Source organism: Anser cygnoides, chromosome 5 (assembly GCF_040182565.1).
Source record: "Anser cygnoides isolate HZ-2024a breed goose chromosome 5, Taihu_goose_T2T_genome, whole genome shotgun sequence".
Taxonomy (NCBI): Eukaryota; Metazoa; Chordata; class Aves; order Anseriformes; family Anatidae; genus Anser; species Anser cygnoides.
Genome location: NC_089877.1, coordinates 17,799,468 through 17,811,775, shown reverse-complemented (window position 1 = coordinate 17,811,775; position 12,308 = coordinate 17,799,468). Strand labels below are relative to the sequence as shown.

The following is a 12,308-nucleotide window of genomic DNA, read 5'->3' as shown; positions in this document are numbered from 1 at the left end:
CTGCAAGTCAAAGCTTTCAACGCTTGTAGAGTCTCTTCATAGTGTGTTGAAACTTAGCACTGATACAGCACCAGCAGTTATTTTAGGTTCTGTGTGGGTTGTTGGGTTTGTTTGCCCACGTGGTAGTGTTTTACTTACTCTGGGTATTGCTATCTAGTAGTTGACAGTATCTGAAGGCTTTTTTTTAATTGCACTTCTTGTGATAAGAAGATGTTAATTCCTTAAGATGCAAATTACAATGCATGTCTAAGAGTGCTGCTAAACTCTAGTTCTAATAATGGGCTCGAAAGTAAGGTTCAAGAGAACTTGTATTATAGAATAGCCATGTGTTGTTAAGGCTCAGAAATTGGTTTGTGTTTCTGATGGCTAAACAGGGGATCAAATGGCTAGGAAGTTCAAAAATGTTTTGTGGTCTTTTTTTTTTTTTTTAAACTGAAAAATATTGGGAAGCTTCTGTTTGTTTAAAAGGCTATGCTAAATAGCTATTAATCAGTGTACGAATTGACTGTCCTCTGCGTCTGCTGTGACCTGTGTGGCCCTGGGGACCCCCTTTACCTGGGGTTGTGATGTGAAGCTGTTACATGCACCTCAAGCCAGATGAGGTGGCTGGCTGTTCCAGGAAATACGGCCTCATGCTAGTAGGCAGCAGTCATGAAAACCTTGACGCCTGTCCTACTGGCACCGTCCTGGGTAAAGTACATTTACTTATACAGGAGCCAAACTGGCAGCGGGGCAACATGAGCAGCATTCAGCATGTTGTTAGAGCTTGGCAGAGTCTGTGGGTGCTCAGATGCTGGGGAGGAAGGTGTGGGATACCTTGCGAAATAAAGGCAGAGTAAGAATGGTGGTATCGTCACATCTCTTTGTGTGCTTTTTCCTTCTTACACGCCAAATTCTGCAAACCATTGCTACTAAGTAGTGTGAAGTAAAATAGGAAGCTGGCATCTTCCCCACTCAGTTTGGAAGCATTTGTGTTATGTAGGAGGTGATCAATGAACATAATTATGTAGTCTGGCAAAACTTGTTGTAAATTATCTGTAAATCAATATGGAAGGTAGCAGGCAAAACTAAACTGGATTCTTCAAGCAAATCAGGATTTTACTATTTAGCTGACATCTTCATCGAGCTGCCTCTGCTGCTTTCTGTCTATAAGACTAGCAATTTCTGCTTTGTTATCTGTGAACTCAGTGTCCTTTAGTTGTAATAGAAGTCTTGAAGGATTTGAGCTTCATGTTTATACTTGCACTTCTTAGGCATTATTAATGACTGTGCCCCTCCATTCCAGAGTGGGAGTTTATTTAAACAGAATTTTGGTACTTCTACAGAAAATGTATGTATTCAGAGTTGAACCATTCTTTGTCAAGTTTTCCGTGTACATTTTACGATTCCTGGCAGCTTTTTGGATTCCTCTGTCTGTCGATTGCTCTTTGAAGAGCAAAATGGAAAAAAGCCCTCAAATACTAAAATAAGTGAGGGAGGTGGATATATATATGTATATATGTGTGTGTGTGTGTAGTTATTTATTTATTTATTTTCAATATGTCTGTGCTTTAGATCAGTCAGGCTGGGTTAAAATTCCAGCTAGAGTAAGGGCTAGTTGAATGCAGTCCAACCACAAGGCAGGAAAACGTGTCTGTCTATAGCCAGCAGTGCACTAAGAGTGTCGCAATGCCAGAGCTGAGAAGAGAGTGGGTTCTGCATCTTTGGATTTTAGGATTTTTGGATTTTTGTTGTTACTTGATGTGAGTTTCCCTATGGTGAGCTGGTTCCTGTTAAGGGGATCCTGTGTACACAATACATAGGGGGCTGTGTATACTTGAAGTCTGGTGTACTGCTGATCGCAGTGCGTGCGTTCATCCAAAGCCAGCTCGGCTTCCTTCTCTCCTCGCTTCCTATTCAGCGGGACAGCTCTTTGACCAACCCAGTAACCAGATGCAGTAGTGTTCCAGGCCTGTTTCAAACCCACCAAGTCAGCTTACAGCCTTTTTCAGTGCTCCCGGGTTGCTGATCTAGTGCCTGTCACGTTGCTGCGCGTTCACTCTCCTCTCCTGTGCCCAGTGAGCTTGTTTGCCTGCAGTGACCGAGTGCTGTGGCTAATTGGAGGCAAATCGGAAAGCCGCGGCTAGCTGAGCAGCTCCCTGCAGGTGGTGGGTAGATGTGACCTAGTTGTCAGTGGAATCATCCTGCTTGCTCGGAGACCTGTGAGCTGTTTTGACAGCTGGAGGGAGCTGACCTCCGAGAGGTACCTGGGAGGAAGAGAACCAGTGGTGCTGAGGATCTCCACTGCTGTAGCAGGCCCTGCATGCAGGGGGAGGTTTGCCTCCCCCAGCTGTGGTGAGGTGCGGGGGGGCTGTCCGGAGAAGTTGAAAAAACAGCTTTTAGTTTGTGTGCTGGGTACGCAAAGGCTGAGGAGGGAGAGAGGCGGTGAGAGGCACCGGTAACTTTCTCATGGCTGAGCTGAAAGTGGAGTGCTGTGTGAAGTCCTGGCTAGTGAGCTGCCCATCCAGTGGGCATTTGGGAAGCAGTGAGCTTTGACTACTCTGCACTCCTGCTGAACAGTTTTGAAGTGGCTTGCTTGTTTTCAAGTTACGGCCAGTAGGAAAACAGACAGCTCTGGGACTGGGCCAATCTGTGTTGCTGTGGTTAAGGCCTTTTTCCCTGCCATGCTGCAATTTTCATCATACAACAGCAGCTTTTTTTCTGCCCCCCTCTTTTGCTTGGGCAAATAGTGCTGTGAGGGCAATTTCTATTTTCTTTGCTGTGCACTAATGGGTGCCTTATACTCAAAACCTCCTGGGGAGCCAAGTCTAGCTTTTGAGTCCTCTTTCTCTGCCAAAAGCAGCGGTGACAGCAGCTTGCTGCCCCGCTTCCTCGAGGGAGTTGCCTTGCTCCTCTTTTTCCTCTTGTGTCTCCCTGGCAGTCTCTGTTATGGCAGGTGCAGGAAGCACTGTCTGGCTGCTTGGGCAGCATTTGGTGAGGGCAAAGGGCCAGTTGGTAGCAGCGTTACTTTAGCTGGTGCTCGCCTGCTGTTCAAAGGTTTATTGTAAAGCAATAAGGTTTTATTTTAGTCTGAAAGTCGTTGAACATGTTCAGGCAGATGTGTAAGCTCTGCTTCGTGAGCTCCATGAAGTTATATAATAATGAGCAGCAGTTTTGTGCTTCCCAAAGCAAACTCTGCTACATTACTTTCTAGGACTGCAAGGGAAGGGCAGTCCTGCATAAAACAGAGGTGGTGTGCAACTAGTTTCATGACAAATTTCTATTTAATCTACTTTTTAGCGTGAAAGTGCTCCAAAGGGAATCTTAGGTCTTTGTTTGTATTCCATGATTCTTGAGAACAAGTCAGTGTTTGTACTGGTTGGTTTCCAAGCATGCTGGTGTAATGGTACAACGCAAGAGGAAAGCACCCCTCATGTATCAGTCCCAGCAGACTTCTTTCAGGTCATGTAAATCAAATGCTAAGAAGTGCTCATGAAGCTAATTTATTGTAGAGCTGGATTTCAAGTCTCGCTGCACCAGGGAGGTATGCCGCACTGTTCCCATGTATGGTGGGAAAGTGAAGGAAAGAAACAACCATGAATAGGCTCTGAGCAGCCAGGTACAGGTTCTGGCTGTATTAATGGCTTCCTCTGAAATCGTCAGAATTAGCATCCTAAGAAACCAAGTATTTGAGTCCTCCTGTAGAGAAGCACTAAATCCAGAGTTACAGTTCAGGCATTATTCCCAAACTCTGTAGGGGTCTGCAAGATTTATGGGGTAAACTTAAGAGGGGAAAAAAAAATACTTAGTTATTTCTGGGTCAAATTCTTGCCCTGTCAGCAAAAAGAAACGTCTGTTTGTCTGACCTCATAGATAAGTAAATGCCCTTGCTCTTTACAGCCTGATTTGAGTGGGCCACTCTTTCTGATAAGCACAGTAACAAGGAAGAGACGAGGCCATAAATAGGTCTAGCAGTTTTCTGTTCAGTTTTCCCATGTCCTGGCATTACTTAAGTCACTGGCTTTATTAACTAAGGATAGGGGTGATACACATGCAGCTGTGGCTGCCTCCGTACCCTCCTCTTGGGGAGAGCTGTGTGCCTCAGGTGCGCGATGGTCACCGTGAGTTCAGAAGGGCTTCCTATGACGTTGCACGCCTGACTGTGTGTGGTTGCCAGCGTGCTCTTAAACACCCTTTGCGAAGCAGCAGGCAGGGTGCTCCAGCCACTGCTGTTTCAGCCCTCTTGGGTCTGTGGTGGACAAAAAAGGAAGTGCTAGAGAGGGCGTCTGCATGAGCAAGGGACTGAGTCTTAGGTGTTTGTTCTGAGGACTGTGTGGATACCTCCATGCTAACTAACAGTCATCTTAGCCTTACCGTGTCTGTGCTGAATAGGGGAAGAATCCTAGAATTGGGGTTTTTCTCTGCTGCTTTTTGGTGAAAGGCAGGTAAACTTGTGTTTTCCATAGCTGACGTGTAGTAAGTTAAGCTTATTACTTCAAAAAATGCTTGAGCCCAGGAAAGGGAAATAAATGCCTCTTTATCCCTTGCTTTAAAGCATAATATGAGGTACATATACCAAAGCAATATAGGATGGTAAAACTGCAAGTACCTTTTCCACAGGAGTTTTTAAATGTGGTTTTCTCATTGTTAGAGAAGCGGAATAAATAACAGCAGCTATGTTTTTTAAAATTACATTGTTAATAAAATCCTGGTACATTTACATAAATGACAACATTAATGTACAATTAACAAAGCATTGTAATATTACAGCAACAAAGGAGGACCTACATTTTTGTACAGATAGCTGGAGCAGCTACTTGAAAATACCTTCCAAGATAATAGAGCCTTTTGTGGTATTTCTCAGGCAGACCAGTGATAATCCTGAAACATCTCTATGGCTTTCTGATAATAAATAGGGTTATTGAAGCTGGTGGTGATCTTCAAAAGTGGATACGTACCTAAAACACACATTGGAGTGTGCTCTGACCAACGTGTCTGTCAGATTACTGATCCTAGAGGAGTCATTCTTTGCACGCAGTTTGCCTGACGCAAAGCAGCGATGTCACATTTTGATGACTTTGTTGGGGGACTCTGTAGTTCATTTTTCTTCCCTTCATCTACTTAAACCACCTCTATGCCTTGCCTTGAAGATTGTGCCCAGCTGAGCCTACTTCTTCCAGTGTGTTTAGTTACAATACCAATGGTTGAATTCCTAAGAAGCAGTAGTTTCCCAAATGAAAACTTTGTTTCCTCTTCTCCTTTACCCATCTGTAACCAATGAAGGCATTTCAGCACATGCTTTTGGGGGGTGCTTACAAAGATTGATGGGAATGGCTGACTGTTTTTAAAGCTATCGGTGACAGCAAGGTGTGTGGTAAATGTATAAAATAACTAACTAGCTTCCTAAGGTTGGTTTTTTTTAAGAAAAGGAAAAAAAAAAATAAGTTGCCTCAGCCAAAACTGTATCTTGAACTGTCTGCTTTTAGTTCTCTAAGTCAGCTAGGAGAAGGCCTAGAAAGAGTCCTTATTGAACAGAAACATGTCTGCTGCAAGCAAAGGAACAATGTGAATCTTGAGTGTTCAAGTTGAGGCATCTTGTTTTGGTGCTGCAGCCTGGGTGTCAGGCTGCAGCCTACCTCTAGGCAGCAGGTGGCCGTACGCACAGTCTCCCCCGAGGTAGCCTATCTGTAGAAACATCACTGCATGGAAGAGAGACTAGAGGTCAGGGCTTGCGCTCCCAACTAGCTCCAGAGTGAACAAAGTTGCAAGCTGGTATGTTTATCATGGTCTTAGGGAGACTTTTATTGCTATTTATGCAATTAGACAGTTTTTCAGCATAGTGATAGCTCCTACTACACCTGAGTCTTTTAGCAAGCATCTCTTAAGATGTCAGGTCTCACAGATAATGTTCACAATTTTTGTTTTTTTTTTTAAGGTAAAAGTGACTTGGACTATCAAACCTTTATGGTGAAAGGGTAGGCAGTATTTTTCTTTCCTCAGACTGGATCCAGATTAAACAACTAGCACAGTGAAACCATATTAAAAAAAATAAAGTTTTCTCCCCACCCTGCCCCAGCTCAGTTCTTCATACTAGGCATAAAGAGTGAGTAATTCCAGAGTTAGTATTAGTTTCTACACAGCCTCATACATCTACAAAATCTCTCTCTCAAGGTGCAAACAGTTTAGGGGAAAATTTATGCTGGAGTCTCTTGCCATGAGCGGAAACTGGTGTTTATTACTGCAGTGAAGTAGTCTGTGTACACCAGCTTCTGTGTTCAGACAGATGACTTGTTGAATGGGCAGTGGTCCATAGGATCAGCACACTCCTTCTATGCAGCCTTTTTACAAATAAAATATCTATGCGTATGAACTAGGTGGCCATTATGGTGTGCAGACAGACACTTAAGACTACATATTAGGTGTTAGCTCTAGGTAAATTGCCTCACTTCTCTACAGCCCCACGTTGTGCTTTGTGTGAATGGCAGTGTTGATCTCTTCGGTTCGGGTCTTCGCTTGCATCCTCCGTTCTTGTTCACACTGTGACAGTGTTTCTCCGACAGTAGTAGCACAGAGAAGCCAGCTCCCTGCCGTCAGTGGGACGAGGCGCAGTACCCTTGCCGGCGGGGTATCTGTTGCAGGGGACTTCCAGCAAGAACTGATGACTCCAGAAGGCAAACAGGAAAGCCACGGCTTTGCCTGATGGTGCACCCCAGTGCGGTTTGAACCAGTGCTTCTGCCACTGCCTTGTTCTTGCCTCACACCCTCGAGGTGACGTACACCGAGTGCAGGCGGCCAGCCAGGGCTGTCTGCAAGTCCCGCAGAGGGTCCAAGCCTTGCACTTTGCTGTTCCTGCTGTAGATCAGCTGTTTGAATGAGTCCTGTTCTAGAAGAGCGCTCATGTGTTTGAGGAAGAAGCCTTCACAAAAAGAGGCTAGCTCAGGTGCGTTGTGAATCTGCAGAAGAGAGTAAGATCAGTTAGCTTTTTCTGTATGGCACCGACCTAAAGGACATGCCTGGGCCTCAGACAGAAAAAGGACAGTAATAACTGTGGAAAAGCACGAGGGTAGCACTAGTGATGGCTGGTAATTTCTTTTGATGTTTTTTGCAGGCACAGGTGTGAGCAGAGAGGCATTCAAGCTTTTTTTAATTTCTTCCCCTGATGGCCTGCTGTTGGCAGAGCCGCTCGCCTGCAGTCCAGTCTCTTCCTCTTCAAGGAAGAGAGCAGCTGGCTGATGAAGTGGCCAAGATACCTGTTTTGCTGTGCAGGCAGGGAGCTTGTGCTGCAACATAAAATTATGTGCTGCCAGATGGCGCACACAACTCATGGCAACAGGAATATGGCTCCTAGGATGCGAGTCTGACTGCTACAAAAAGGAGCTGAGTGCAGGAGAGCGGGGGTAAACGTGCTGGGGGGGATTTGGCAGTGATCCGGTTCCCTTTGCTTCAGAACCACTGGGGGAAGCTCAGTAATAGGAGAAAGATGAAACTTAGGTTCAGTATTTAGGAGTGCTGTGCGCGCACCCAGGTTCTGGGAGCTTTGTGCAAATAGTAATTTAATGAAAAGTACTGAGGACCAGGTGAGAATGCTCCTTTCCACCTATTGCATACGGTTATGTTTTAGGTCCTCAAATGGACCAGCCTGAGTTCCCCAGAAAACATGGCCCAGCGTGAGAGTCAGGAATCAAAAAAGATCAGTGCACCACTATGTGCAAAGTAAGTATGCACATTGCTATGAGGTCATCTTTCTGCTCACCTTTTAAGGGATGTGACCCTGCGTCTATCAAACTTCCAGGAATGGCAGACTATTTCCTTTAAGATTTTATTAATAATTTGGGTTAGGTTATTTGAAGTAGAGGTGAATATCTGTGTCAGAACACAGCTGCTGTTAGTTCTGGAGCTGTAAAATTTATGCTTCAGCATTAGGAGTGCTGGGAAAGGGTTTGCTACTTAATTGCTGTACTGTGATCAAGCGCTCCTACTGCTCTGAGGATTTCAATCTCTTGGGATTCGCTGGATGATGATGATGCTGTGTGAGCCAGCTAAGACCTCTCTACCTGCTCTGTAGGGTTCTCTCATCAATTTCATGCGTGACTGCTTTAGACAGGAGAACATACTGGTGCTGTGTAGGACTTCAGAGGCTGGAACCTAGTAGATCATCTCACTCCTTGCTGTGGTTAGGGCAGAGTTACCAGCATAGCAGGGACGCGCTCTACGCCCATTGTGTTTGGGTACCAAAACGAGACTGCAGAAGCATGCATGCTGCTTCATTGTGATTCTTAAATGAGACAGTTTGGCACATACCTTTGCATATTTATAGATGTTAACAGAGTTCTCCATGCTGATCGTCTGGGCACAGAGGATTTCACAGTGTCTCTGGAGGCCATCCAGTTGAAACAGGCTGGCAGCCGACAGCAGCTATTAGGACGAGAGAGAAGCTCTTTGAGATCATGAGCCTTGAAAGGTTTAGGGAAGGCAGACAGAACTGATGATTTCCTCTCTGAGTGGTCTGTGACTCCCTGGTTCAACAGCTAAGTCCTTGTGAAGGAGCAGAAAGGCCACTAGATGCCCAGCTAAAGCAATGGGCAGAACTCCACTCTGAGCAAAGGCGTGCTTCTCCTGCAGGAGTGCATCTGTGCTACTTTTTGTCCCTATGACATGTGAGACCTAGACTGCTAAAAGTGTGCTTTCCTCAAAAGAAAACAAAAACAAACAAACAAAAGTTATGGGTAGTCTTTAGTGGCAAGCTTTAATCCCACCAGACTGCTTCTGACTGAACAGCAGTACTGCAAGGGGATTTATCTGTAATGTGAACGTGCTCCTAGCCTAGTCTTTGCTGTACCATTGTCAGCTGTGCCGAAGTGCAGCTTGAAATCAGTAGTCTGTCCGTGATCTCTAGCCTCTTGGTGTTTGGTCTGCTGTGGGCACCAGGGCTGTCAGATCAGCTGCACTTTGTCTGTGCCCCCCCCCCCCCCCCCCCCCCAATACCGCACCACCTTATGGCTCCCTTCTCCCAGAACAGAGAGGACATAGAACGGAAGCTTCCACCCAGCTCTGAGTACCAAAAGCACTGTAAGTGATGTTTGTTTTTTTTTTTTTTTTTTGCCCAGCATATCATGGACATAATATAATCAGTAGTTTTTAGTTCCAAGCAACTGTGTTTTGGAACTCTGAACTCTTTTTAAAGTGTTAAGTATACTCCTGAATTGAAAGTGTGTTGTTAGCTCCCAGATTTTTCTTTTCAAACCATTTACGCCCCAGTGCACTTAGCAAGACTGAGAAGAAAACACTCACCTCTAAGATATCAGTGGTGGGAATTTCCATAGATTCTGTTCCTCCATAGTATAAATACTGCATCAGCATCTGAAATGGGAAGAAGGCCAGGCATGAGGCAGTTATCGCTGAAGTCACAAGGGGCTGTGAATGACTGTACTCCCCTTCCTGCGCAGACAGGAATCGCATGGTTTGCTGGCTCTTGCCTCCACTTTGGGCTTTTTTCTAGTGTTGCAAATCTCTGCTGCTTTCTAATACCCTTTTCTTCCTTGGTCTTTGAAAAGGGCTCTGGTGAGCATTTTAGGCTGAGAGGGTGACAGTGTGTCTCTGAGCAACATGAACGTCCTTGCAAAAACGTTCTTTGGATCCTGGCTTGTAAAGCCTTGCAGGCTGGTCACACGCAGAGCTGCCAGCTAGCTGGAGCACTCAGACTGCCATGCCATGAGCATGTGTGTCAGGGACCTCCCAGCCACTTGCCTCCCCTGCTGTGCTTGTAATCAGCTTCCAGGCCTCCCCCTCTCCCCATCAGGGCCAGAGGAAAAAGACTAATTGTTTGCAGGGAGAGCGAGAGTCAGTTTTGGCTCTTTGATCTACATGTGCGCACCCCCAGCTAAACCAGTACTGTCTTATCTGGGGAACAGCTTGATTTGGTAGTGGAAAGTGGAGCCACGCCAGTGTCCTGGGTATAGTGGAGAACAGGTACGGGGACTGCATGCTGTGCGCTTGTACCAGCAGTGGTAACAAAATTAAGCTTGTACTTCTAAAACTTTCTTACTTGAGTAACGGAAGTACAGGGAAGGAAAGCTGCTTTCCAGCAGAGCCCCGAGCCGAACCTAGGTCTCCAGTGGCTCAGTTCACTGCCTCCTTCTCTGTGTGCTGTAACTGAGGTTGCTGTAGAATGCCATAACCTCCTTAACTTGCCTGCTTTTATTTACCATCAAATTGTCTAACTCCATGAAGTATATCACTGTTTTACTGTTCTAATTTGTTGTACAGTCCAGTGAAGCAAAAGTTTATCTTCAAAAACCTTTTGATATAAAAAAAAATTTTAAGGAGGCTTGTTTAGTTATATTTAACTTATATTTTCTTTCTTTTTGTCATGGCCTGAGCTTCAGAGTTTGGGGGTGTCTCATCCAACACAAAACTTGCATAGCCCCTTCCAAGTAGGACAAAGATATTCTACCAGACCACTTCTATTTCCTCTGAGATGCCACTACTGCTGACCAAGAGCTTTGTACGCATCACAGAGAAAAAGGAAAATCCTCAGCCCTACAGTGAAACAGTTACACAACCTGTTCTGCACTTTGGGTTTCCCCGTTCTGTACCTTTCTTCCAAATTTGAAATGCAGACCTGGAAAGCTGGAATAACTTAACTGTCATGTTTCACAAACTTGTTTTTTTCCCTGGGTGTGTGCTAAGTAACCTACCATCTCTTCATCGTGAATGAAACTTCCTTAGGTCTGTTAAATACAGAAATGTCATAAAAGCAAAGTGAAATTCTCAATCTTGAGCCTTTCTTGAAAGGGACACCACTGACTTCTGATAATCTGATTTGAATTAGTACGAAGCCTGGCAGTCCACCTGTTTAAGTAAGTTTACTTCTTGGTTAACAGAGTGTGAGGTTGTGCCTGGGAACATCTTAAAAGTACAAAATTGAGTAGAAGATTTGCTTCTCTTGCTTTACGTAAGAGTCAATTACCTAGTAAGATGATAAAAAGACATAGGGTGGAAGGTTGGTCCTAGCTGAAAAGCTTTGACACAGATGAGAAGACTACTGAAATACAGGCAGGTAGAAATTAAACCCATCTCTAGCTGTAAATTACCTCTGATATTTAGCCTTGGTCCTCTCAGCTTCAAATTATGTAAGAAGATGAAGAGTAAAGAAAAGGCAGGGTAAGCTACATACCTTGAAAATGTTGTATTTCATGTCGCTAATTTCAACAGTCTTGCTACCATGGCTGTCATGTTCCGTTTTATTGGTCATTAGGGTCTTAAACCTGAGAATAGTTTTAACAGAATTCTTTATTAGTACTTTGCAAACTCATTGCCTATTGCCAAACCCCTAAGTAAGGTGAAAATAAAGATCCTTCTCTGTTATTGTTTGTAAACTGACAACTGAAACCTTTCTTTCCATCTAATGACAATTACTTTGGAACTTCAGGGGCAAATTAACCTGGAAATTGCCTGGGTCTGATTCAATCCCATGTTATAATTGTTGAAAACACAGTTACTTTACCAGTACAGAGAAAGAAAGTAAATAACTACACATGTACCAGGTCAGGGGTGAAACCTCCAGGAAACGGGGAGCAATTACAGCTCTAGCTAGCAAACTGACCAGGGGAATGGAAAAGGCGTTGAATGGCTGGGTATGTGCATCCAGCTACTGCCCAGGTTTTTAGGGACAATTGCTGGTCAGTTTATGTCAATAAAGCCCTGGGTATCTTTAATAGATACTAAGAGTGGCTCGAAAAACTCATCTGTACTCTCTGCTCTTAAGATTAGCAAAGATGGTTTGGCTTGATCCTGCAGACCTGAATTACAGTCCATACGTAGTCCCTAGCGTTAGCAGCTGCTTTGCTACAGTGTGTGATTCAGAGCTAGTCACACAAATAAGGGAGTAAAGGGCCAAACCTTCCTCTACCAAAATGTACTGAGCTGTGGAAAGTGACTCACCTGTTAGATGCGGTAACCAGCAGGACTTTGTGTGCATAAAATAGCTTTCCTTCTACTAAGAAAGTTACATCAGACATTTCTTTATTGTTGAGAAAGTGAGGATCTGTTAAGGTAAGAAAAGAAAATGAGGGTGATTAGTTTTTGAAATTATGGATGCTTTGAAAAAAAAAATCACAAAAGCTTTGCTGTTTAGGTGAGCATCTTACCAAGGCGAGCTGGCAGTGTCTTTCGGATTTCAGGAATACTGGGTATAGGACTGCTGCCATAGCAATGGGTGAAGATGGACGCAAGTTGCTGATTGATGGAATCGTTCTGTAAGGAGGATAGAACAGGTATCATCAATTGGCACTTCGTACTGAGCAGGTTTCAAACATACTGTAACACTT

At 44.5% G+C, this 12,308-nt stretch overlaps 1 protein-coding gene across 3 annotated transcripts in view; it reads right to left on the bottom strand.

Annotated features, from left to right (window-relative positions):
• Nucleotides 1-5,894: 5,894 nt before the first annotated feature.
• ABTB2 (ankyrin repeat and BTB domain containing 2) overlaps nt 5,895-12,308 on the bottom strand; it is a 164,595-nt gene continuing 158,181 nt past the window's right edge. For all 3 annotated transcript variants that reach the window (XM_048058842.2, XM_013194640.3, XM_013194632.3), the window contains 6 exons: nt 12,129-12,234; nt 11,923-12,025; nt 11,156-11,246; nt 9,271-9,339; nt 8,281-8,394; nt 5,895-6,932 (listed from right to left, as the gene is read on the bottom strand). In XM_048058842.2, the coding sequence (XP_047914799.1) occupies nt 6,735-6,932; nt 8,281-8,394; nt 9,271-9,339; nt 11,156-11,246; nt 11,923-12,025; nt 12,129-12,234 (681 nt within the window). In that variant the 3' untranslated portion in view covers nt 5,895-6,734. The remainder of the gene's footprint in view (nt 6,933-8,280; nt 8,395-9,270; nt 9,340-11,155; nt 11,247-11,922; nt 12,026-12,128; nt 12,235-12,308) is intronic.